Source organism: Pteronotus mesoamericanus, unplaced genomic scaffold (assembly GCF_021234165.1).
Source record: "Pteronotus mesoamericanus isolate MK-2021 breed Mesoamerican mustached bat unplaced genomic scaffold, CSHL_Meso_final contig_22, whole genome shotgun sequence".
Lineage (NCBI taxonomy): Eukaryota > Metazoa > Chordata > Mammalia > Chiroptera > Mormoopidae > Pteronotus > Pteronotus mesoamericanus.
The window spans coordinates 1,857,475-1,880,678 of record NW_026555090.1 but is presented as its reverse complement, the minus strand read 5'-3'; the positions used below and the strand labels follow the sequence as shown (position 1 = coordinate 1,880,678).

General features: G+C 51.9%; 1 protein-coding gene across 1 annotated transcript; it reads left to right on the top strand.

Annotated features, from left to right (window-relative positions):
* Positions 1–264: 264 nt before the first annotated feature.
* Positions 265–23,193, top strand: SHMT1 (serine hydroxymethyltransferase 1). The gene is made up of 12 exons (XM_054571146.1): positions 265–405; positions 5,086–5,200; positions 5,994–6,139; positions 9,246–9,361; positions 10,043–10,203; positions 13,471–13,552; positions 14,042–14,254; positions 15,659–15,775; positions 19,272–19,394; positions 21,081–21,197; positions 21,724–21,834; positions 22,152–23,193. Exons 2-12 carry the CDS (start codon positions 5,105–5,107, stop codon positions 22,322–22,324), a joined length of 1,455 nt encoding a protein of 484 aa, XP_054427121.1. The 5' UTR covers positions 265–405; positions 5,086–5,104; the 3' UTR covers positions 22,325–23,193.
* The last annotated feature ends 11 nt before the right edge of the window (positions 23,194–23,204 follow it).

Genomic DNA, 23,204 nt, shown 5'->3' with positions numbered 1-23,204 from the left:
ACCCCAGGGCCTACCCGTTACTGGGACAGACCGCCGGTGTCTTCCCGGAAATCCCCGCTGCCTCGGCTTGCAGCCAGCCCAGCACCTCCCCCGAGGCCCCGGCCTAGGCGAGCAGGCGCTGCACTTGGCGCTAGCCCGACCCTTGCCCGGCCCTGGGGGCCCGGCCTGCCCACCGCTCCGCCTCAGACGGCCACGCTCCCGCACTCTGATTGGGCGCCTCCAGAAGCGGGGCGGGCTGGCAGCGCGCGCCAGGTGCGGAGTAGCCCCAGCCGCCGCGCGCCATTCACCCTTTGCCCGGCGAGGCGAACTACCGACAGCGCGCGCCGCTGGGTCGCGAATTCTGCTCGCTCCCGCAGCAACGTAGGGCACGGGTGTCGCCAGGGTGGTGCGCGGGATCCCTCTTCGGTAGGTGGGCAGCTTCGGGTCCAGGTCCTCAGGGACCCCGGCGCTCGCCGAGCGCTCGGCTGTGAGCGTCTTCGGGTGGCACTCCCCACCCCCACGTGGCTCTGAGAGGCCCCAGGAAATAGGGAGCGCTTTGTTAGTGCGTGGGGTGAGGGGTCGGGCGGCGGCGAGGCGGCGGCGCCGGTGCCCGGCCGCGCACGGATGCAGTAGGGGAGGGGGCCTCAGCTTTGCGCCCGCCGCTCCCTGCTGAGCACTCTCTGGTTGAGGATTTAACATGTAAACGCAGCCCTTCACCTGCTACAGTGTCCTCACCCCAGAGCTGCGAGTCCAGTGCTATACTGTAGCCCATTTCACAGATGAGGAAGGTGCGGCTTGGAGAGAAGAACCGATTTAGGCGCCCCCCTGCAGCTAGCAAAATGGCACAGCCCGCAATCGAATCGGGCCGCACTGAAGCCTGCGCTCTCAACCACTGCGTTTATTTATGGTCGCGCTGCTTTCGGAGCGTGCGACCAGATCCCCGTAGGGGAGGACGGCGCCCTGTCTGCTGTCTGCCGCCTCTGCTCGAGGAGGCAGACGTCGCGTTGTGGGGCCCTTGCCCCGTTGGCCCGTGCTTCGAGGTTCTGGAGGTCGAGTGAACCTTGGTCAGCCGAGCCCAGTGCAGACTGGAACCATCATTCAGGCAGGTGGTGCTCTGGCAACACCAGTTTAGATTCTTAGGGAGTCAAAAGTTTTAATTTTTTATATGAGGGAACATGCAATGGAGGTGGGTAATTATGCTTTTATTTAGTGCAGTGTGGTGAAGAAGGGCTTTGAACTCGAGGTGAAACAGTGCAGATTCTCTTCATTATGTGACCTTAGACTGCTCAGCTCTCCGAGCCTCAGTTTTCTTTTCTGTAGGGATCACAGAATCTTTATGAGACAGACGCCATGCAACAGAGTGGTTCCACTTGTGACCAAGATTTGGAGGCGTGGGGCGGCGAGTGACTTCGGCCTGTCTCCCAGGGGCTGAGCTGAGGAGCGAGCCGCACGGATGGCAGGGCGGCTGGAGGGAGCTGTATCCCGTAGCCGCGTGCATCTCACTGAGGGTCTTGGTCTTCTTACTGTGATTCAGGATGCCCCAGGATAGAATAGATTTAATTGACTTCTTAGATAAAATAGGTTATACTTATAATTGATTTAATTGAAACAAGACAAAGAATCTTGAACTCTTAATGAAGAATTCAGACTTTGCAAGGACTCATGGACAAAACCAAAGGGGAAGAGCTGAGGGAGGGAAGGTGGGAGGGGGCAAAGGAAAGAGGTGGGGGGGAGGCAGAGACAAATGTATTTAAAAAGTAAATAAATTTAAAAAAAAAGAATTCAGACTTCTTCACGGTAAAAAAAAAAAAGGTATAATATGGACTCGAGGAGATGGATTTAATGAGGATAGGAATTAGGTACTGCCTCTGGGGGATGCCTTGATCCCTAGGGGGTCACAGGATGCAGGGCGAAAGCTCCAGGCAGTGGGCAGCGGGAAGGCGCCCCGCTGGCCTGGGGAGGGGCGATCGCCACACGGTGCCCTCTCCCCTCTCCCCTCTCCCCTCTCCCCTCTCCCCTCTCCCCTCTCCCCTCTCCCCTCTCCCCTCTCCCCTCTCCCCTCTCCCCTCTCCCCTCTCCCCTCTCCCCTCTCCCCTCTCCCCGGGCCAAGACGTGAGTGTGACTGAGGATTAGCATCTTGAATAAGGAAAAACCTTGCAGCCCGGGCAGAGGGCAACAGGTTGACACCAAGAAGTGAAACGAGAGTGAGATGCGGAGCAAGGTGGAGACGCGGTCCTTCTCCCTGAGCACAGTGGAGCTGAATGCCTTTCCGAGCGGCTGGTCTTTCTGACCCGCCCCTGGGAGGAGGGTTCCAGGGGACTTGAGTTATTCTGTGGTTGATAGTTATCTGCTGTGTCACTTGCCACTCTCAAATCCCTTCTAACCTTGAATAGTCAATTCTTTTATTGTATTTTTTTCCATTACCATTTATCCACCTTATAGCCCCCTCTCCCCCACTAGTCAATATTTAAAAGGTGCTTTTCTCTTTGAGATTCGAAGACCAGGGGGCCTGTTTTGGCTCTGCTGGTTTTTTGGTGGGCCTGCCACCTGTTGAGGGTCTGTGTGTTGGCCCATGCAGAGGTCAATGGGTTGAATTAGCTGTTCTTGGGTGCAGAGGTCAGCATGGAGAAGCCATGGGCATAGTGCCCAAACCATTTACATGCCTCTCCTCCTCTGACGGAAATGTGGACCTGGCCGGCCACATTCAAGGCTGCCTGCCTGCCTGCCTGCCTGCCCTTGGCAAGGTGGCACAAGGTGGCAGTGCTGTTGACACTGAAGTGTCTGTTTGCATTGATGTACAAGGGTTTCCACGTTTGTTTTGCAAGAGAGGCTGCATTCTTTTTTTTTTTTTTTTAGTATTTTATTTATTTTTAGAGGGAGGGGAAGGGAAGGGGAAAGAGAGGGAGAGAAACATCTGTGTGTGGTTGCCTCTCACACACTCCCCGCTGGGGGCCTAGCCCGCACCCCAGGCATGTGCCCTGACTGGGAATTGAACCGGCGACCCTTTGGTTCACAGGCCGGCGTTCAATCCACTGAGCCACACCAGCCAGGGCTTCATTTCTAATCATGTTTTGTGTGTGTGTGGTAAAATAATGGCTGCTTTGAAAGCCCCAATTAGGAATTTCCTGGTTAGAGATTATTGAAAGCTGCTTTTTCATAGCTCTACGAGAGATTAAGGAGGATCATTGTAATCTGGGGCTATTGGACTGTTTTATTTAATGGGTATATTCGTCTGGCAAATTATACTGTGTGTGTACTTGTGTAGGAAAAACTATAGCCTTTCTGCTGTGTTTCTCTTTTACTCTCCTACCACTACCACGCTCGCAACACCTCTGACGGCAGGTGTGTGCTGTCACAGTTCAGTGGCACCAGCTGGGTGTCTACAGTGCAAGTCAGTTCTGATAGTAACAGGGAGTTAATTCAGTCCCACAAGACCGCCCTCCTTCAGAGGGCAACCACACGGAGTGGGTCCCCAGGTTACCCACAGCTCCTGTCCGACTCCTGTCCAACTCAGCTACAAGTCAGAGGCTCCTTGGATTCCGTCATTTCTTAGAGCAGTTCATGGAACTCAGGGAAACCCTTATATTTAGCAGTTTTTTAAAAGATATGCTAAAGGGTACTCGCAAACAGCCAGGGCAAAGTCTGGGGGAATCCTGAGCACAGGAGCTTCTGTCCCCCTGGAGCTGGGGTGTGTGGCTGTGTTTACTCACCTGGAAGCTCTGCGAACCCCCTACTGGTGGGATTCCGAGGAGCCCCTCACGTGGGCCTGGTGGATGAGGCACCTACTTCCAGACCCTCTGGCCTCTGGGGAGAAGTGGGGGCGGGGCTGGAACTCCCAAGCTTATAATCAGGCCTTGGTCTCTCTGGGGACCAGCCCAACCAGGGGCCACCCCGGGTCACCTCCTCAGAACCAGAGATGCGCCTCGTGCCCTTGTCACTCAGGAAGTCACAAGGGCTGTAGGAGCAGAGACCAATATGGATTTATTATTTCACAGTATTCTCGGGAAATGGGCCCTCTCATGGTTAAGCCTTCCTTAGTCTAGTGTCCTCTCCTAGGAGAGGCCCCGGCCCTGTGAGCCCAGCACCCAGCTCTTGTCCTTTGTTGTACTTTGCTTATTTCTGTCCTGCATTTAGTGCACTTGTTTTGTTTGCTACTCATCTTCCCCATTAGGAAAGTCCCTTGAAGGCAGGACCCTGGTCCCTTAAGTTCACAACTGTATTCCTAAAAGCAATGCAGTGGCGGCAGGGAAGTGCTCAATAAGTAGTTGTTGAATGAATCAATTTTGGGTGAAAACTTACCTATTTAATGGAAAACTACAGGAAAGCTGCCAGCTGTTGATAAGGAGATTGGTTCCTGTACATATTTAAACTTTCACACTAGAGGAGATGCCACTGATCACAAATTCTTGTTCTTTGTAGAAACATACATTTCCCAGCATTTTAATGGGATGCAGTTTTCTGATGAAAACTATCAACACGCAGATCTTACCTATAATTCTCATGGGGGTTTATGGTTAAGCAGGTGCAGGCTTCGACTCGCAGTTTCTCCAGGAACCCTGTGGGTGCTTTGAGCGTGTGATTTGGGGTTTTGAGCCCGACCTTCCTGGCCAACGTGCTGTGAAGCCATGGGCTAAGATCCTCTGCTTCTCTGAGCCTCCTTTTCATACCGGAAAATGGAAAAAAATAACACGAGTCAGCGATTCATTTGTTCAGGCATTTGGCAAATATTACTTCATGTCTGGCTGCACTGGACTCTGTGGGAGATACAAAAAAAATAAAAGTAACACATAGCCCTTGCCTTCAAGGAGGTGAATTTAGTTGGAGAGACAAGGCATGCCCAAGAAAAGGCCGGCTAAGAAAGGGCGGCATGGGGCCGAGGGCAGGCCTCCTAGCTCTCCTGGCTAACGGGACAGCGGGCTGACGCCCGCAGCTCAGGAAGCAGCCGGCAGTCCCACGCGGTGGTTTCGCAACACGACGGCTTCATGTTTACCAAGCAGTTCTGAGGGAAAGGGTGAAAAATAGTGTCGGTCCTTTAGCAACTCAGAGAACCAACAGGTTTCCATGGGCTTTGACTAAGTTTCATGTTGGAAGTTCTTCCGTTTTCAGGCAACTCTGAGCCAGCGCAATGGCAGCAGAGGTCAACAGTGCTTCCAAGGGTGCTGACCTGTGGTCCTCGCATGATAAAATGCTGGCGCAGCCCCTAAAAGACAATGACGTTGAGGTGAGATATGGGGGGTCTTCATGGGTGTTCTTAAATTGGAGCCTTTTATTGATTCTAGCTGTAATCATACAAATACTTTATTCAGAATAGCCTTGCACTCGGTGTAGGAGTGCCAGAGTTAGAGGCAGCAGCCGACACAGCGCTAAAAGCCCTTCCAGGGTAAACTTAAGTGCCCTTGAGTTTCTGCAGAGTGCAGAGCGCTGTGCTGGCGCTCTGGCAACGGCGGCGGGGCGGCGGCGGGGGGGGGGAGGTCACCGAATTTGACCCTTTTGACACAGTTCAGAGGAGTACCTTTAGACACCGAGGAGCACCTTTATTAATGTATTTTTATAGCAGCTTTATACATGAGATATCACTCAATTACCATACAAATCATCTATTTAAAGTGTTTCTTTTTTTAGTGTTTTCGCAGTCAATTCTAAAACACTTTTGCCCGCCCACAAAGAAACCTCGAACCCATTAGCAGTTACATGACCAGACTTCCAGGCCCTAGACAACCACTGGTCTCCTTTCTGTCTTTATTTTAAGGAAGAGAAGCGAGGAGTAAGGTTCAGGGAGGAAAAACTTGGTGAAATGTAGAAATAAAGATAACACGATGGTACACAATTAAAAGTTAAGTGAGATACTTATTTTAAGTACCCTCTGAGTTTGACCCTGTGGGCAATGGTCAGCTGCTGCGGGCAAAACGGCTCTGCCACCGTGGCCCGTCCCTTTGCTAGGTTATCGTTGTGGTCAGAGCAAATCGCTGAACTCAACGACCCAAATGTTCAGTGTCTCTTTTTTTTCTCATCAGGTGTACAACATCATTAAGAAGGAGAGCAACCGGCAGAGGGTCGGGTTAGAGCTGATCGCCTCCGAGAATTTCGCCAGCAGAGCCGTTCTGGAGGCCCTTGGCTCTTGCTTAAATAACAAGTACTCTGAGGGGTACCCAGGCCAGAGGTACGTGAATGTTGTCAAAGGCCCGCTTCTGACTTAGTGGTGCGAGGTCCTGAATCAGGATAGGATCGAAACCGCGCGAGGACTCCTGTTCCCCTTCTGCTTGGACGTTACTTTTTTCCGATGCCCAGCATGTGATAGCACTGGTGCTCGAGGAGCAGCTGGACTCAGGTCACCTTGACAGTCCCTCGGGGGTGTTCTAGAATGACAGGCCAGTCCATAGCGGAGCACGGAGCTGCTGGATAGTCGTCCAGCCTTGGGAGGAGGGTCAGTAGGTACTCAGAGTGACGTTTCGGAGGGTGGTTGTTGCTGTCCCAGGATCTGTTTCAGGAGTGACTCAAGTGGAACTGAATCTGCTGTACTAGATACCACTTCTGCATTATAAATGTTGGCTTTCCAAATGCAGCGATTTCAGTCCACTCTTCCCCCTGAAAACCATGAGGCAGTGTATTCTTTTTTACAGTCATCATCCGTCAGAGGCGATGACTATAGAATCGATGCATGGTTTTTGCAAACATCTGCATTTGTGTCCTGAAGGACGCAGAGAGGGAAGGGTCACCCTCGGAGCTGAACTGGCATTCTGTCCTGGGGTACTCTAAAGTGCTCTGTAGAAGGGCCAGAAACCCAACTGACACTTGGACAGCTCACCTCTCTGGTGCCGGGAATCACTAACTTCCGCATCGTGCTCGAAGAGCTCAGGGGGCCTTTCCACAGTTACCGTCTCCTTTGACCCTCCTGGCAGCGCAGTAGGAAGAGTGGTGCTGCGTCCCTGTGTTAAAGAGGGGAAAGCTAGGACTCGGTCAAGTTCAGTGACCTTTCGGGTTTGTGCACGGGGAACAGAGCGGGGACTCGAATCCAGATGTTTTCAGACTGCGGTACAGTCAAAGCTACCTGGTCTTTGTGCCTGGTTTCTGGTGCCCGAGCTCCTAGAACTCTTGGAATCTGTGGTGATGGGAGTGTCTTTTATCATCATGGCGAGCACACCTGAGTTTATGTGACAGGGGTGGCTCTGGGGGAAGTCTCAGGGAGAGACCTCAACACGGCAGTCCTCAGCTTTTCCAGGTGTGTCCTCTCAGGGTTGTGGTCTCCATGCACTGGTGGCTCCAGGGCAGGGGGTCTTCCCACGTGACCGGCTCTGTGCCGGGGAAGGACAGGCCACCCTGGGGCAAGGTCCAGCACCAGTTTTGCCGATTGCCAGGCACCCAGGGCCTTCTGCCTTGGGACCGTCTGTGTCTGGCTGTAAATTGCGCAGCCACTTTGCATAGCTATCTGTCTCAGTTTCCCCATTCTAGTTGCCAAAGAATTTTCTTAGCTCTTTATTAACTAGCCTCATCGTGAGTAAAATCCTTTCGTTCCCTCTTTTCCTTATTGTGGTAAAATAAGCATAATAGAAGATTTGCCCCTTTTAAACGGCCAGCTGAGTGGCATTAAGCACGTTCAGAGCGCGGGGCAACCATCACCCCCTCCAGCTCCGGGGCTGTTTCCCTTGCTGTGCGCAGACCTCTGTCCCCCTCGAACGGTCACTCCTGCCAGCAGCACAGGGAAAGGGGCTCCGCTTCACCAGTCATTAGGGAAATGCCAATCAAAACCGCAGTGAGGCTATTGTTACCTCGCACCCATTAGGATGGCTACTATCAAAAACAAAACGAGTGCTGGTGAGAATGGACAGGAATTGTAACCCTTGTGCACTGTCGGTAGAAATGTAAAATGTGCAGGTCACTGTAGAAAACAACATGGAGGTCCCTTAAAAATTAAAAATAAAATTTCCATATAACCCAGCAATTCCACTTCTGGGTATATATTCAATAGAATTGGAAGCAGGACCTCAGACAGACATTTGCACACCCAGGTCCACAGCAGCATCATTCACAACAGCTGACAGATGGAGCAGCCCGGGTGTCCACTGATGGGCAAGTGTGTGGGCGGATGTGGTGTATCCGTGCAGCGGAATGTGCTTCAAACTTAAAAAAAGATGGGAATCGTCACAGGCTGCAAGGGTGAATCTTAAGGACATTATGGTAAACGAAATAAACCGGGCCCTAAAAGACAAATACGGTATGATTCCACTTACATGTGGTACTTAGGCAGACTCACAGAAACGGAAAGTAGAATGGTGGTCACTGGAGGCTGGGGGAGGGAGAGGTGGGGAGTTGTCACTCGGTGGGTTAGGGTTTCAGTTTTGCAAGATGGAAAAATTTGGTCTGTGGCACAGCGTGCATGTACTTATCAATGTGAGGTACTTAACCCTACTTACTAAGCTGTATGCTTAAAAATGGTTACGGTGGAGCCCTGGCAGGTGCAGCTCAGTTGGATGGAGCATCATCCCCATAACCAAAAGGTTGCGGGTTCGATTCCCAGTCAGGGCACATTCCTAGGTTTCAGTTTCTATCTCTGATCCAGGTGAGTACGAGCCATGTATGGGAGGCAACCAACTGATACTTCTCTCACATTGATGTTTTTCTCTCTGTCCCTTCCTCCCTCTCTAAAAGCAATGAAAACAGAAAACCTCTTGAGAGGATAAAAAAATTAGTTGAGCTGGTAAATTTTCTGTCATGTTTTTACTATAATAAAAAAATGTATATACATTTAATTTAAAATTTTTAAAGCGTTTTGGGACCTCAAGGCATAAGTGTTAAAAAATTTCTTTTGGGTTGAGTTATTAGGATGTGTACAGATAAAAACCATAAATATTTGATAAATTTTGATATGTAGTTATTAAACGAAAAGTAAATTTTATTAGAAATGAAAAAAAACCCCAAAACCCAACAGCTGTCTCCACCCGTCCCTGCACCCGGCGCCCGGTGAACCACCAGTCCGCATTCTGTCTCTGTGAACGTGACCGTTCTTGGTACCTCAGGTGAGGGGATCATGCCGTCGTCACTGGCGTACTCACTTGGCATAACGCGAGCGCGTGTTTCGCCCCTGTAGCTTGTGTCAGCGTTTCCTTATAGATGAGGAGACCCGTGAGCAGCGTCGCAGCGCCTGGCGCCCACGGAGGGCGAGCCGTGTGCAGCCTGCACCGAGTCCCCCTTTGTTCTCCTGCCCCAGCCTGTGCTGAGCACAGAGGTCCCTTGCAGAGCAGGCCTAAGTCCCCGCTTTTCTCACGCAGGTATTACGGTGGCACTGAGTTTGTTGATGAGCTGGAGACCCTCTGTCAGAAGCGAGCGCTGCAGGTCTATGGGCTGGACCCCCAGTGCTGGGGAGTCAACGTCCAGCCCTACTCCGGTAATTAGCAGGGCCTGCCGCGACTGGGGCCGGTCTCCTGGGGCTGATGTGCCTGGAGAGGGGTCCTAAGAGGACTGCCCCTAAACGGAAGTTACAAATAGGTGCAGCCCCCTTGGGTGTGTGTGGCTTTCTCCATGTCCCTGGTCCCTGGCCTCAGCCCTCAGAGATAGTGCCCTGTCCCTGACATCCCCCTTCCCTTCCTCTCAAGGGGTCGGTGCAGGGGGACCTCGGGGTGCGAGGACTGCATGATTTTACCTGTCCGAGGTCCGAGCGCTCCATGCTTTGAAAGGCCAAAACTCAGAGTTTGGTGTAAGAAGAGGTTTATTGATCCGGAAGGTGCCAACGGACAAGAAAAGATGGGACTCAAATCCATCTGCGAAAGTACAGCTCAGGTTCTGTTATGTGAGGGGAAGGGGAAATGGCAAGGGCTGTTTTTGTAAAAACTCCCGCCCCAAGCGGCTTCCTCTCCGGATTAGCATGCTTGGAGCGAGCTGTCAGCCCGAAGGTCTTGGAGCGACAGGACTGGAACAAGAGGGAATCAGAGCGAGGCATTTCACTGTTACTTAACGGTGGACGTCTGTTGCGGCCACTTCTGGTTGATGACCTAGTGCCAAGCTTGGGGTCCTGCTGGCTGCCTCATGGGCAGAAGCAATGGTGTCTCCTCTGGTCTTCCTGGCCCAGGGTCCCCGGCCAACTTTGCTGTGTACACCGCCCTGGTGGAACCCCATGGGCGCATCATGGGCCTGGACCTGCCCGATGGAGGCCACCTGACCCATGGGTTCATGACAGATAAGAAGAAAATCTCTGCTACATCCATCTTTTTTGAATCTATGCCCTATAAGGTAAGAGCGCCTCTGCATGGCTCTGTGGCCAGCTTCTCAGAAGGCCTCCAGTCTGTGTGTTTGGCTGCGCCAGTTTAAATAAGTTCTGTTCACCCGGCACCACAGAAAGTCTCCACCTTCCACCATTTGTCATTTTCCTGCCCCGGGGTCTCCTCCAACATACAGGGCAAGCTGGGGACAGTTGGGGGGAATGCAAGGGGCTGAGCTGGGGCACAGGGAGCCCGGTGGGGAGGCAACGGCACAGGAAGTCCCAGCCACGGCAGGGGTCCTGACTGCTCCAGAGCTGGGGGGCAGTGACAGCTGGGGGTGACTATTCGGTCCACCATGCCTGGACCCCTAGTGACGGCAGCTGCCTCCCTAGCTCCAGCTCTGGAACCAGCAGCGCCACCGTCAGTGCCTAGTCCCCCTCCTTAGCCCTGACAGAGCCAGGCCATGGGCCCATGAGGAGACTGACACGTGTTTATGTGGGAACCCTTGTCATTTATAAACAATTTGGTGTAAAAAAAAAAAAATGCTTGTAAGATTCATGGGCTCATGAAGGGCATAGTGACTTACCTATAAAGATAGTTAAAGAGATGGGTGGGAAAGAGGTGACTTGCAGACTGGTCCGTGGTACACTCTGTGGACAGGCTGGTTCTTTCTCATGGCCAGAGACCGTGCCCCTCACAGGGTGTGTTGGTGGTAGACTGTCCCTGGGTAGTTTCATGTGTCCCTCCATGAGCAAAGGCAGCCATGTGTTACTACGCTTGGTTGAGTGGCAGACACATAATTTTATCCTTCTAAGAAAATCAAGCCATTGCTCGCTCTCGGCATCCTGTAGTCATTGTTGCACATCCTTGACTGTTTACTGCTTTTATCGTTTGCCTTTCTCTCAGTTCCAGTATTTGCACAGACGCTTGTTTGCAAGTGACAGTTCGTTTCCTTTCACGGAAGGCCTTGGCGTTTCGGTCGCAGGCACTGCACCTGCCAGTGCTGACCTTGAAGATGGATTTTGAAATGTGGCAGCAGGAACACAGTGCTCTGTCTTTGCACTTAGAACACAAAAGCCGATTCCTACAGTTTCTCTGACTGCGAAAAGCGTGTTGGCGGGTGATCGCCGACTGGCTTTCCCTCCTCAGACAGGGCCTTTGGGGAACCTTATGCTCTTTGGCCCAGCGTCTGCTGTTACTGAAAAGTTTTCCTGGCATTAGCAAGGCCGGGGCAGCACCCCAGTTTCCCCCGCAGCCACCCCCGTCTTCGACATGCGCTGTGCAGGCTGCAGCCCGGGGGGGGGGGGGGCGCAGCGGGGAGCCCCACCCAGTGCTGGGCCAGTGGGGGCGTGGAGTGGCTGGGACTGGGCCCCCGGCCCGCTCGGCCCGCTCACTCGCTGGAGGGGCTCCTGTGGACACCAGCCTGGGTGGCCAGGCAGCAGGACACAAGCCCGCAGCTCCCCCCGCAGCCCTCCTCTGCCCCTGAGGCTGCCTCTCTGGCCGCCGTGGGGCTGATTCCACCCTCCGGGCGGCCGCCGAGCACAGGGCCGTGCATCCCGTCTCCCTGTGGGGAAACGTGTACCTCCTGTCACTTGCCCTCCTCCCCTGTGACTGAGGGACCCTCCTTTCTTCCTGTCCATGGCCTCTGCCCCACTTTGCCCCGGGACAGCTTGTTAAAATGCCTGTGAATTCTTCCAAGAGCCATTTTATTGTTGAAATTTCAAGATTAAAAAAAAAAACTTAAAAATAATCTCACAAGTTTCCAAAACAAAATGTGGAGGGAGAGCGTATCAACAGATTTGGGGGTAATTATGTATTTAAAAACTTTTTTAGAATGATGTCCATTTTTTTTTTGCTGTGGATCAGCCGTTGATTTTTCATCAAGGTAATAGTTTGTCTGTTGAGTTTGTGCGACTGAGAAAGAATCAGCTACACCCTTAAAACACGAAACAAAACCACAAATGGTCTTTCAGCCTGCCTTCCCACCTGACTGTTTGGTTCCCATAACCTTGCACACAAGCCTTCTGTAACTGCGTTGAACTGAAAGTGCTTCGTTAATTTGGAAAGGGTCGCCCCCTCCCCGCGATCCTTCCCTCCACGGGCGGGGGCTTCAGCCCTGAAGTTTCTCACCGCCTCCTCTGTAGAGGCCTCCCATGCCGCACGCCGCTCAGGCTTTCCTGCATTGACCCCCTGCGGTTGCTTGTACTTTCCCTCAGCATAAATGCCTTAATATAACTTTAATAAGCGGAACTTACTAAGAAATGTGTTGCCAAAAAAGTGGTTTTACCTCTCCCGAGTCAGTGGGTCCGCAGTCCCTGCGGAGCGGGCGTCTGTGCCTGGCTGAGGTCGGGGTGCAGGTGCTGTTCGGTGCAGGGCGCGCGTCCGGCCGGCCTCGCGCCTCCTGAGGGAAGGCCGCGCTCTCCCTGGAGTCCCCGCCGGCGGCGAGCGAGCGTGGTGGCCGTCCGCCACGGCGGGCTCTCTTCCGGGCGCTCTGCTTCGGTCAGCCTGCCCTTTCACAAGCACACACAGCCTTAACCGCTGTAACAGTTTTTAAGTGTTTTTAAATTTCTCTCAGTAATGTTTTGTGTAGAGGTCTTGTACATCTTTTGTTAGTTTATGGCTTTTGAAACTAATGATATAATTATTAAAATTTCTTTCTCTCTTTTTTGCTGCTCATATGTATGGATATAATTGATTTTTTGTTTTTGACCCTATATCCAGTGACCTCACTAAATTCAGTGACTAATTCTAATAGCTCCCCTCTAGAGTCTTGGATTTTCCTAGGTACACAGGCGTGGTGTCTGTCAGTGATGTCCGCTTTTGTATGTTTTCTAATCCTCATGCCTTTCTTTCCTTTTCTGATTGTACTGCGACTGCAAGCGCTGTTGGCGAGCACGCCGTCTCGTCCCTGAAGGCAGCCGAGTCTTAGCGCCTGCGGGGGCGGATGAAGCTTCCCTGTCTGGCCCTCCTGTTTCATTCTGCGGTGGCTTTTTGGTTCCTTCTCATCCCAGCAGAGCCCTGGGGGCAGGGGCTCGCTTTCCCTCAGGGGCCCTTCGAGGCACCGTGGGTCTGAGAGCGAGACTCGGTCATCTACCCTACTGTGCGGGCCACGCGCTCTGGGACCCCGCCTCACCCTCAAGCCCTCACCTGGGACATCTTTGCTGTTTTCATGGCGAAGAAGAGCAAACAGCTTTGGGCACATGGAAGACGTCCTCTTGTGCTTGACACCGGTGCAGCCTCAGGTGGGAGGGCAGGCTCGGGGGGCAGCCTGAGCCTGCTTGTCCATGGCATTCCACAGGTGAACCCAGACACTGGCTACATCGACTATGACCAGCTGGAGGAGAACGCCCGCCTCTTCCACCCGAAGCTGATCATTGCAGGTGATGAACGGGGCAGAAAGCAGCTGACTTAGTCATCAGTCCCAGGCTTCCTACGAAGCGAAGACGTGACGATGTTCCCCACCTTCTCCTTGCTCACTGCTAGTTTCTGCCTTGGAGAGCTGAACTTCCTGGGTCTAAGTATATTCCTTTCTTTCAGGGCAGATGTTTGTTTTGCCATCATTAAGTACTAGGTGGAATAAGATCTGAGGCTGTTCTCAGAGAAGCATCTAGAAACGTCCATTCTTGACTAATTGGGGGTGTAATAATAGTTGGGGGCCATCCTGACCACCATGACATTGAAGAGGCAGAGATCAGAGTGGTTGCCTTTAGTACAAAGATGTTTTTCAAGAATATTCTTCATTTCTTTTCTCAGATTTTAGGGGGAGGAACCTCCAAGCTTTCAAATACATATGTCCAGAGGTCACCTTGCAGCTGACTCTTGGGTGGCCGTGGACATCTCTGACAACACTGCCACCTTTGCCATCTTAGGAACCAGCTGCTACTCCCGAAACCTGGACTATGCTCGCTTGCGGAAGATTGCCGATGACAACGGGGCCTATCTCATGGCTGACATGGCGCACATCAGCGGGCTGGTGGCAGCTGGCGTGGTGCCCTCCCCGTTCGAGCACTGCCACGTGGTGTCCACCACCACCCACAAAACCCTGAGAGGCTGCCGAGCCGGCATGATCTTCTACAGGCGAGGTGTGCTTCTGAGCATGGGGTGCTGGCGTTTGCCTTTCTCTGGGTGTTCACATCTGGTTTGGGAAGCTGGGGGAGACTCTGACCTGGGATCCCTTGAAGATAGTAGGATCCCTGAAAGCTACTTCGGAGGAGACAATGACAGGCTTTATAGAAGGGATCTAGAAAGAAGCTCTGAGCAGCTCGCCGGGTCCTGGGAAGAGGAGGAAGGGTGTTGTGCTGGGCGCCAGCATTCTTTGGCTCAGATAATCCTCCTGAGGCAGGTGCCGGAGTGAAAGGAAGGCTGTGCCTGGCCATCAGGCTACCAGGAGACCTCCCACTACAGCATTACTTTGGTGAACTTACTGTAGTCCACCATGTTTCTCATAGAGAGAGACTCACACTAACCAAAACCATAAGACATGGATGTATAAATCTCAGTACGAGTTTTATCATCTTAGTAAAGAATTTCTCTTTGCAGTAATGGAATGCTTACAACCCACAGTGTATAGGTGCTCCCACCTTTTGGGGATTCCCACACCTGAGAAAGCCAGAGAGGTGATCAGGCCATTGTGCAGCCCAGGGCTGGCCCTGGCGGGTGAAGCTGGCATCAGCAGCGAAACCAGCCTTCTGGAGACTGGCTTTCTCTTTACCCCGAGGCAGGGGTTCTTCGCCCAAGCCCCTAGACACACCCATGTACCCACTGGCAGCCTCTAAACTCTGAGGGCGTTTAGTTGCGTTGCGCTTTCTGCAGCAGGCAGCCGCTCCCGCCCGCCTGGGAGGCGCTGTTTTTCTCCCCGGGTGTTGGGATTTGTTTGACCCAGCCAGCGGGAGCAGACCTTGGCTGTGCCCCGTACTCACTGTGAGCTTGAGCTCGTTGTGCAACCTCATTGTGCCTCATTTCCTCACCTCTGGAGTAGGGATCATCATAATAGTACCAGTCCCTTTGGACCACTGTTGTGAGGGTTAAATGAGTCAATTGAGGTAAAGTGCTTAGAGCGGTTCTGGCTCACAGAAGCTCTATAGAGACATTAGTAGCTGCTGTTGCTAATTATTAACTCTTACTCTGAAGGGAACCTTATTCCCTGTATCTACCCCCATGAGTCTTGTCTCCCTCAAAGAAGTCATCTTAGAAGGCTACCCTTTGACACTTCTTTGAAGAAATATGCCCAAGGAGTGTTCTTTGCTACAGTCTCTTTGGGGGGAAATTTCCATGCTCTCGTTCCACCTGTGAAACGGTGGCCCGCCCGCACCTGGAAGCGGCCCCCTCTGCCTGGCAGCTTTCTGTCCAGGGCTCGCCTCCGGGAGGAGGGGCCAGGCCTGTGCTGGGCGCTCCCCTGGACAGTCTGGGTTTGAGTCCAGGTGGGGAGGAAACGGGGGACAGACAGCCTGTCTGCCCTGGCCATTCTGATGTTTTTCTTCATCCAGGAGTGCGCAGCGTGGATCCCAAAACCGGCAAAGAGATCCTGTACAACCTGGAGTCGCTCATCAACGCTGCTGTGTTCCCAGGCCTGCAGGGAGGTCCCCACAACCACGCCATTGCTGGTAAAACATCACCGAACCCACCCCGAGCCCTCAGAGGGTGTATCTTCACCCTGGCAGGCCCTGTGCAGTCAGCCTGAGGGTTCTCCGCTTTCGTTCATCTCGCGGCCCCTCACTCCCCTCTCACCTGTTCACCAGCTTTTGTGCCAGGACTTCCACGCTGGGGAGCAACTAGAGGAGTGTCTGTCTAGGAGATGCTAACGAGGGCGACCAGGGAAACTGGCGATTGGTGTAAGGCAGGGACGTGTGTGGCTGCCCCTTGGCAAAACCGAGAGGCCGGCCTGTTTTATGGATAGCCCTCTTTAAGAAATAACAGGGAAGGAATTTGGCAACTGGAAGAAGGCATAGCTAAGGGAGTGTGATGAGCAAGGACAAAATGCCTCTCCCCTGACACCCTGTCCTCCTGAGGGGAAGAGGCACCTGGGTCTGACCCCAGCACCCGGGACTGCGGGGCCGTGCCAGCAGCCCCTGGGTCTGACTCCGCGACCCCCCAGCAGGCAGGCATTGACGCGTTCCTTCTCTCTACAAGTGGCTTAGGGAATCTGGGATGATCTCCGGAGTCATTCCACTGTCTTCTTTGGAACAAAGCAGTTGCCAGAAGAGCCCAGGATAAAGGTGGAAATTCTCCATCTAGGGAAGCACTAATATTTCCAAAGAGGGGAGAGGAGGACCCACTGAATGAGGAACTTCGGCGCCAGTGTCAGCCACCTGGGTGTTTTCATACTCCCCTTTCCTACCTGCGAGCTCAGCACCTGCAGTTCCTTCATCCCTCAGATGGTGGCATTGCCCAGCCTCCGGCTACTGTAGGCCTTGTCCAGTCATTGCCACCCACGCACACTGATTGGAGGCCTCTGTGGTGGGTCTCGAGCACACACATTTTGCACTCTCCGCCGTTTTCTGTGCCCATAAGCGTCCCTCAGGACAGAACGCAAGGTACCACAGAAGTCAGGACGTGCAGGGTAGACCAGGCCTCACCTCTCACCTGGACTCTGAACTGAAAGACCTGCATAACTTGGCATGAAAGCATTAGCTTTTAGGGCAGCTAAGCACTCGTTTACACATGTCAAGCTTAAAAAGGACTGTAAAATATACCTTGCTTAAGAGCAGCTTTCCTGTGGTAATTTTATTTTTTATTTTTTTAAAGTATATTTTATTAATCATGCTATTACAGTTGTCCCATTTTTTTCTCCCCTCTATTCCCCTCCGCCCTGCACCGTGTCCCCACCAGCACCCCCAGGCCCCTCCTCAGTTCACGTCCATGGGTCCCACATAAAAGTTCTTTGACTTCTCCATTTCCTATACTATTCTTAACCTCCCCCTGTCTATTGTGTACCTACTATTTATGCTGCTTATTCCCTGTGCCTTTTCCCCCATTCTCCCCCCTCCTCCTCCCCTCTGATCACCCTCCATGTGACCTCCATTTCTGTGGTTCTCTTCCTGTTCTAGTTGTTTGCTTAGTTTGGTTTTTTGGAGTTTTTTTAGGTTCAGTAGATGATAGTTGTAAGTTTGTTCAGTTTTTTATCTTTTTCTTAGATAAGTCCCTTTAACATTTCATATATTAAGGGCATGGTGATGGTGAACTCCTTGAACTTGACCTTATCTGGGAAGCACCCTATCTGCCCTTCCATTCTAAATGACAGCTTCGCTGGATAGCGTAATCTTGGTTATAGGTCCTTGCCTTTCATGATTCTGAATACTTCTTTCCAGCCCCTTCCTGCCTGCAAGGTTTCTTTTGAGAAATCAGCTGATAGTCTCACGGGAACGCCTTTGTAGGGAACTGTCTCCCCTTGCTGTTTTTAGGATTCTGTCCTTATCTGTAATCTTGGGGAATGTAATTAGCATATGCCTTGGTATGTTCTTCCATGGGTCCAACTTCTTTGGGACTCTCTGAGCTTCCTGGATCTCCTGGAAGTCCATTTCCTTGGCCAGATTGGGGGAGTTCTCCTTCATTATTTTTTCCAATAAGTTTTCAATTTCCTGCTCTTCCCCTTCTCCTTCTGGCACCCCTATGATTCGGGTGTTGGGGCATTTAAAGTTCTCAGAGGCTCCTAACCCTCTCCTCATTTTTTTGAATTCTTGTTTCTTCATTCTGTTCTGGTCGAATGTTTATTTTTTCCTTCTCCAAATCGTTGATTTGAGTCCCAGTTTCCTTCCCTTTACTGTTGGTTCCCTGTATATTTTTCTTTATTTCACTTTGCATAGTCTTCTTTTTTTCCTCCATTTTGCGACCATACTCGGCTATTTCTGTGAGCATCCAGGTTACCAGTGTTTTGAACTGTTCATCTGACAGGTTGGCTATCTCGTCATCGCTTAGTTCTCTCTTTGGAGCTTTGACCTGTTCTTTCATTCGGGACATATTTCTTTGTCTCAGTGTTCCTGTAATGTTGGAAGGGGCGGAGCCTTAGGTTTTCTCCAGGGCGGGGCAACCCAGATCCTGCATTGTGGCTCTGTGTGTGGGGGAGGGGTCCGAGAGGAGACAATGCCACTTGCTCTGCTCTTGGCCAGTTTTCAGGCACTTTCCCCGCTATCCTCAAGTAGATTGGGCCCTTCTGGTGCTGATTCCCAGGTGAGTAGGTTTGTGTATGTTTTAGGAACCTGTGGGTCTCTCCAGCGGACTCCCCTGTGAGGCTGGGAGTTTCTCCCACCACTGCAATCCCCACAGGTTTTTCCTCCAGAGGTTTTGAGGCTTTCTTTTCCTGCACTGGAACCCTGGGTTGCGGGGTCTGTCTCGCTCCACAGCTGTTCCTCCCAGTTTATCCACACACAAATGTGGGACCACCCGGTTGGTCTTCCAGCTGCTACCTTGCCACATATCCTCTCTGCCCCAGTTGCCTGTCTCCACCCCACCTACCGGTCTGGATGAATGTTTCTTCTTTAACTCCTTGGTTGTCAGACTTCCATACAGTTTGATTTTCTGGCAGTTCTGGTTGTTTTTTGTTTTTAAATTTGTTGTCCTTCTTTTGGTTGTGTGAGGAGGCAAAGTGTGTTTACCTACGCTTCCATCTCGGCTGGAAGTCCTATGGTAATTTTATTAGCACAACACTTCCATGCCTGGGAGAAAGCCTACCTCAAAAGCACCTCCTCCAACAGAAGAGGTCTGGAGGTTTAGACAGGTAATTGTAGAGTTAGAAATATATGTCATGCTCAGTGTGTTGAGCACCGGTCTGTGAACTGAAAGGTCTGCAGTTCAGTCCCCAGTCAGGGCATATGTCTGGGTTGCAGGCCAGGTCCCCAGCGGGGGAAGTGCGAGAGGCAACCGATCAATGTTTCTCTCCCTCTTTTTCCCCTCTCTGTAAAAGTAAGTAAATAAAATCTTTAAAATATGTGTGTGTGTGTGTGTGTGTGTGTCATTGTTGCGGTGGGGAGGGGTGAATGTAATCCGCGCCTTTCCGTGACACTGAAGAACAAGGAAGCCTGAGTGGAAATAAGGTGGTTTTTGTTTGTCAGTCTGTCTTTTGATCCCACCCTTCCTAAGTGACCCATTGTCTCTCCCTGCCAGGGGTTGCCGTGGCTCTGAAGCAAGCCCTGACTCCGGAGTTCAGACTTTATCAGCGCCAGGTGGTGGCCAACTGCAGGGTTCTGGCTGAGACTTTGATGGAGCTGGGCTACAAAGTAGTAACAGGTACCAACAGAAACTTGGGTGGCGCCCACGGACCCTAGGCTGTGACCCTGCTCCTCGTGGTTGCACACAGCCTCACACCGCGGCTCACCCAGCCAGTGTGTGGCTGCAGGCTGGTGGCCACGGCACTGCAGTCACAGGCAGGGTGTGAGGCAGGGCCACAACCAGAGGCGCAGGTGCTGAGCGAGATGGCCCTCCCGGGTGAGGGCCCTGCTCAGAGGCGCTGTCTGCCTCGGTCACTGCGGGCTCACGCAATTGGGATGGCACAGTTTTTCTGGCAGACAGTGTACTTTGTTATCTTTGCGCACAAGGCTGCCATGTATGCTAGCAGTAGGTGGTCCGGGGAGGTGGGTCCAAGAGAGCAGGTGCCTACTCTCTGCCTGGAGCCCTTTGCGGGGGTTACGGCCCCCAGTCTGAGGAGTGGGCTCCCCACCAAACCTTGTGGGTGGCAGAGCTGGGGCAAATGCCATCTTAGCAGTTCTGGGTAGCACCTCTTTTCTGTTTAGTTTTACTTCCTTTCTTTGCTTTCTCCTTCATCTTCCACGTCTCCCAGTAACAAAGCCCCAGGAGTCTCAGTCATCACAAAAAATTTAGGCCACACTCCCCTGGCTGCAGGCGGCTTTGGCAGCCCTGCTGCTCGGAGCCTCCCAGTGAGTCTCCGCCCTTCCTGAGCTCCGCGTCTGTGCTCCCGTCCCTTTACTCTGCTCTGAAGACTTGGTGCGGGCAACCGAAGCAGGTTGTGACCATGCTTGCAGCCAGCATTTCTGGTTACCGGCCTTGTGCCAGGCCCTGGCCAGGCACCATACACAGTACCCTACTTAAACCTCGCGACAGCCTTGTATATCGTTGGTCATATTTTATAGACGGGTGCCTAAGATTCCATAGTTTTGAGCAGCCTCGCTATAGCCACGCTGCTAGTAGGTGGGAAGCTGTGGGGACTTGGACTTAAGCTCTGAGCTGTGGGGTCCAGAGCTAAGCATTAACTTAGTTCACCTACATCTTGGAAGTCATTGCTGTTGCCCAAGTCAATGACTTGGTATTAGTGAGAGTTCAAAGTAAAAATACCCAGGTACTTGAAAGACTTCTGGGTGACCTTGGCCCAGTTCCAGAATGTTCTTGTGGTCTCATATCTTCACCTGCACCACTTCATTAGTATCACCCCCTGCAGGATTAGGGATAAAATACATGACTGGCTAGTAGCGCCTGGTACCTAATATGTGCTCATGAAGGTAGTGGTCACCCAGTGTTACTGTAAATGGAACCACTACCTGCTACTCTAGTGCTGCCTCAGAGGGAGCCTTGAGGATTGATTTCAGAGATGTCAAGTGATTTGTCAAAGAAAACAGAAGCCATAGATGGGGGATGCCTCTCCCCAGAGCCTTCAGGCCCTTCACCAGCACCCAGCGTGCTGTGGGCAGCGTGGTCGTTCTTCCCTTGGCCTCACAGCCCCCCTGCATCGGCAGGTACCCTGTTTACACTGCCCTGTCCTCTGTCAAACTCTTAGGTTCTAGAGCATCTTTTCTTTACAGGTGATTCAAGGTTTCCAGGACACATGGCGGGGTGCTCACCTTCCTGACCCCATCTGCTTTAGCCCCTTCCTCCCCAACCCTCATTTCTGAGAAAGAGACATTCCTTCGCTTGGCATGGAATTGACCGCCTGCATTCCTGTATGTCCAACTTGGTTTCCAGGTGGTTCTGACAACCATTTGATCCTCGTGGATCTCCGTTCCAAAGGCACAGATGGTGGCAGAGCTGAGAAGGTGCTAGAAGCCTGTTCTATTGCCTGCAACAAGAACACCTGCCCAGGTCAGAATCCTCTTTGGTTTTCTCTTCCACACCTCTCCTGTCTGCACTTAGGGGTAGCATTACAGCCAGTGATAATTGGCTCTGTGGAAAAGCATCAGCTGATCTGGGGGATAAGTACACCGTGCTGGACGGGAGCCAAGGTGTGGCTGCCTCCTGGACCTCTCTTTCCGACAGGCTGTAACCCTGTCAGGGACAGGGGATTGAGGGAGGCGGCTTTGGATGAGGGAGGCAGGGGCCACTGGAGAGCAGGCTGGACTTCTCCATGGGTTGCTCATAAGGTCCGGGTGTTGCAATCCAAACTCAGATGCCAGCCTTACTGTGAGGAGCAAAGGCCATGTACGATCAGAATGTGGTCACTGCCTGTGCCTTGGCTTCCACCTGTAGTGTGGAAGTCACTTGAGCTCTTCAATCCAGCCGCCATCTACAGGCCTTATCTTTTTGCCCAAGTGCCCCTTGGTAGTGCACAGTGGTCAGTGGTGAGTTTGGGTGCGACCCAAATATGGCACAGAGACTGTTTATGTTGAAGGTGACAAAAGCGCCCTGCGGCCCAGTGGGCTGCGACTGGGGACCCCAGCACTGACATCCCGAGGACTTCTGGAAAAAGATTTCAAAAAAGTAGCCCTCTTCATTCACAAAGGTAAGGATGTGGGTTTGGAAGTTTGCCACATCATATTCTGTGTATGGAGTCTTTGGACAGTTGAGACCCAGCCACTGAAGGGTATTTTTGTGTCAAGGCTGAGTGCTGGGGACAGGAGACAGCAGACAGCAGAAATCACTTAGCAGACCACCTGGTCTGAGACATTTATAAGTATGTCCTGCCCAAGGAAGGGCTCATACAGGAATCGTTCCTGGGGTGAATGTTGATACCTACGGCTCTCACCGCCCCCATATCGGGTACTTGGGTCTTGGGTGTGTCTCATAGTCCCAGAGGACTCATTTGTCTCTATCACACAGGGATAGAACTGACTCTCCAGATTCAGAGTGATGTTGGTGTCAAGGCCACCCTGAAGGAGTTCAAGGAGAAGCTGGCAGGGGATGAGAAGCACCTCAGGGCCATCAGAGCTCTCAGGGAGGAGGTGGAGAGCTTCGCGTCTCTCTTCCCTCTGCCCGGCCTGCTTGACTCTTAGAGAAGCCAGCAGGCTGCACCTGCCCCAGTGTAGGACCCTCAGGACTGCCCGAGGCACTTCCCTGAGGACACAGCGCCCTTCTCAGAAGAGAAGCACCACCCTACACAGGACCTGGTCGGCTTGCGTGTGCTGAGGGGTTTCTTTTAGGACTTTTCTCATGTTATCTTCCCAAATCAAAATCTGTTTAAGCCCTTGTTAGTAAGTCTGGAACAAATTATTAAGGAGTTTAAATCTGAACCTCACTACTTTCTTACAGCTCGATCTATAATTATTCTGGAAATGAAATATTATTTAGTCTTAATTCATTTAAACAGTAGGGTAGGTCAGAGCTATTGGAAAGATTCCAGTAATTTTACTCACCTGTCTCTTAGAGTTACTGGGTTTCCTCCGACTCGCTGCAGCAAATAAGAAACATCCAAGTTCATAATCTGTAAAAGCTGCTCATATTCTGTTACCCAGTGGGACACCACAGGGAAACTGAATTATGACCTTACAACTGAAGAGGGAAATTCTCCTGAAGCTTCTGCTATGTGCTTTCAGTCAGAATTCTAAGTTAAACGAGTCTATACAAGATGCCACCCGTATGTAGGTTTCTCTGTTAGCAACTCAGTATGCTGTGGAAATGGTCTTCACCGTCCCACCCTGGGGAGGCGGGAGGGCCTGGGGACCCTCCTCTCCTAGTGTGAGAATCAGCCGCAGGCTCTCCTGCCCTGTGTGAGAGGGCTCCCTCTGTAATCAGGAAGCCAAAACTGTCACCTTCCCAAAGAAACTTTATTTTTCATAAAGCTGAAATGCAAAACATAAATGACCATTTTTAATAAGCACAAATTTTTAACCACAGAATGTCTACAAGAATTATAGCTTTAAAAAATACAACCAA

Excerpts from the sequence above, each read along its gene's own strand:
- SHMT1 (XM_054571146.1), top strand. The coding sequence starts at position 5,105 with ATGGCAGCAGAGGTCAACAGTGCTTCCAAGGGTGCTGACCTGTGGTCC. Across the intron at positions 6,140-9,245 it reads GAGGGGTACCCAGGCCAGAG|GTATTACGGTGGCACTGAGT; the intron begins GTACGTGAATGT and ends TTTCTCACGCAG. Across the intron at positions 13,553-14,041 it reads CCCGAAGCTGATCATTGCAG|GAACCAGCTGCTACTCCCGA; the intron begins GTGATGAACGGG and ends TTGCCATCTTAG.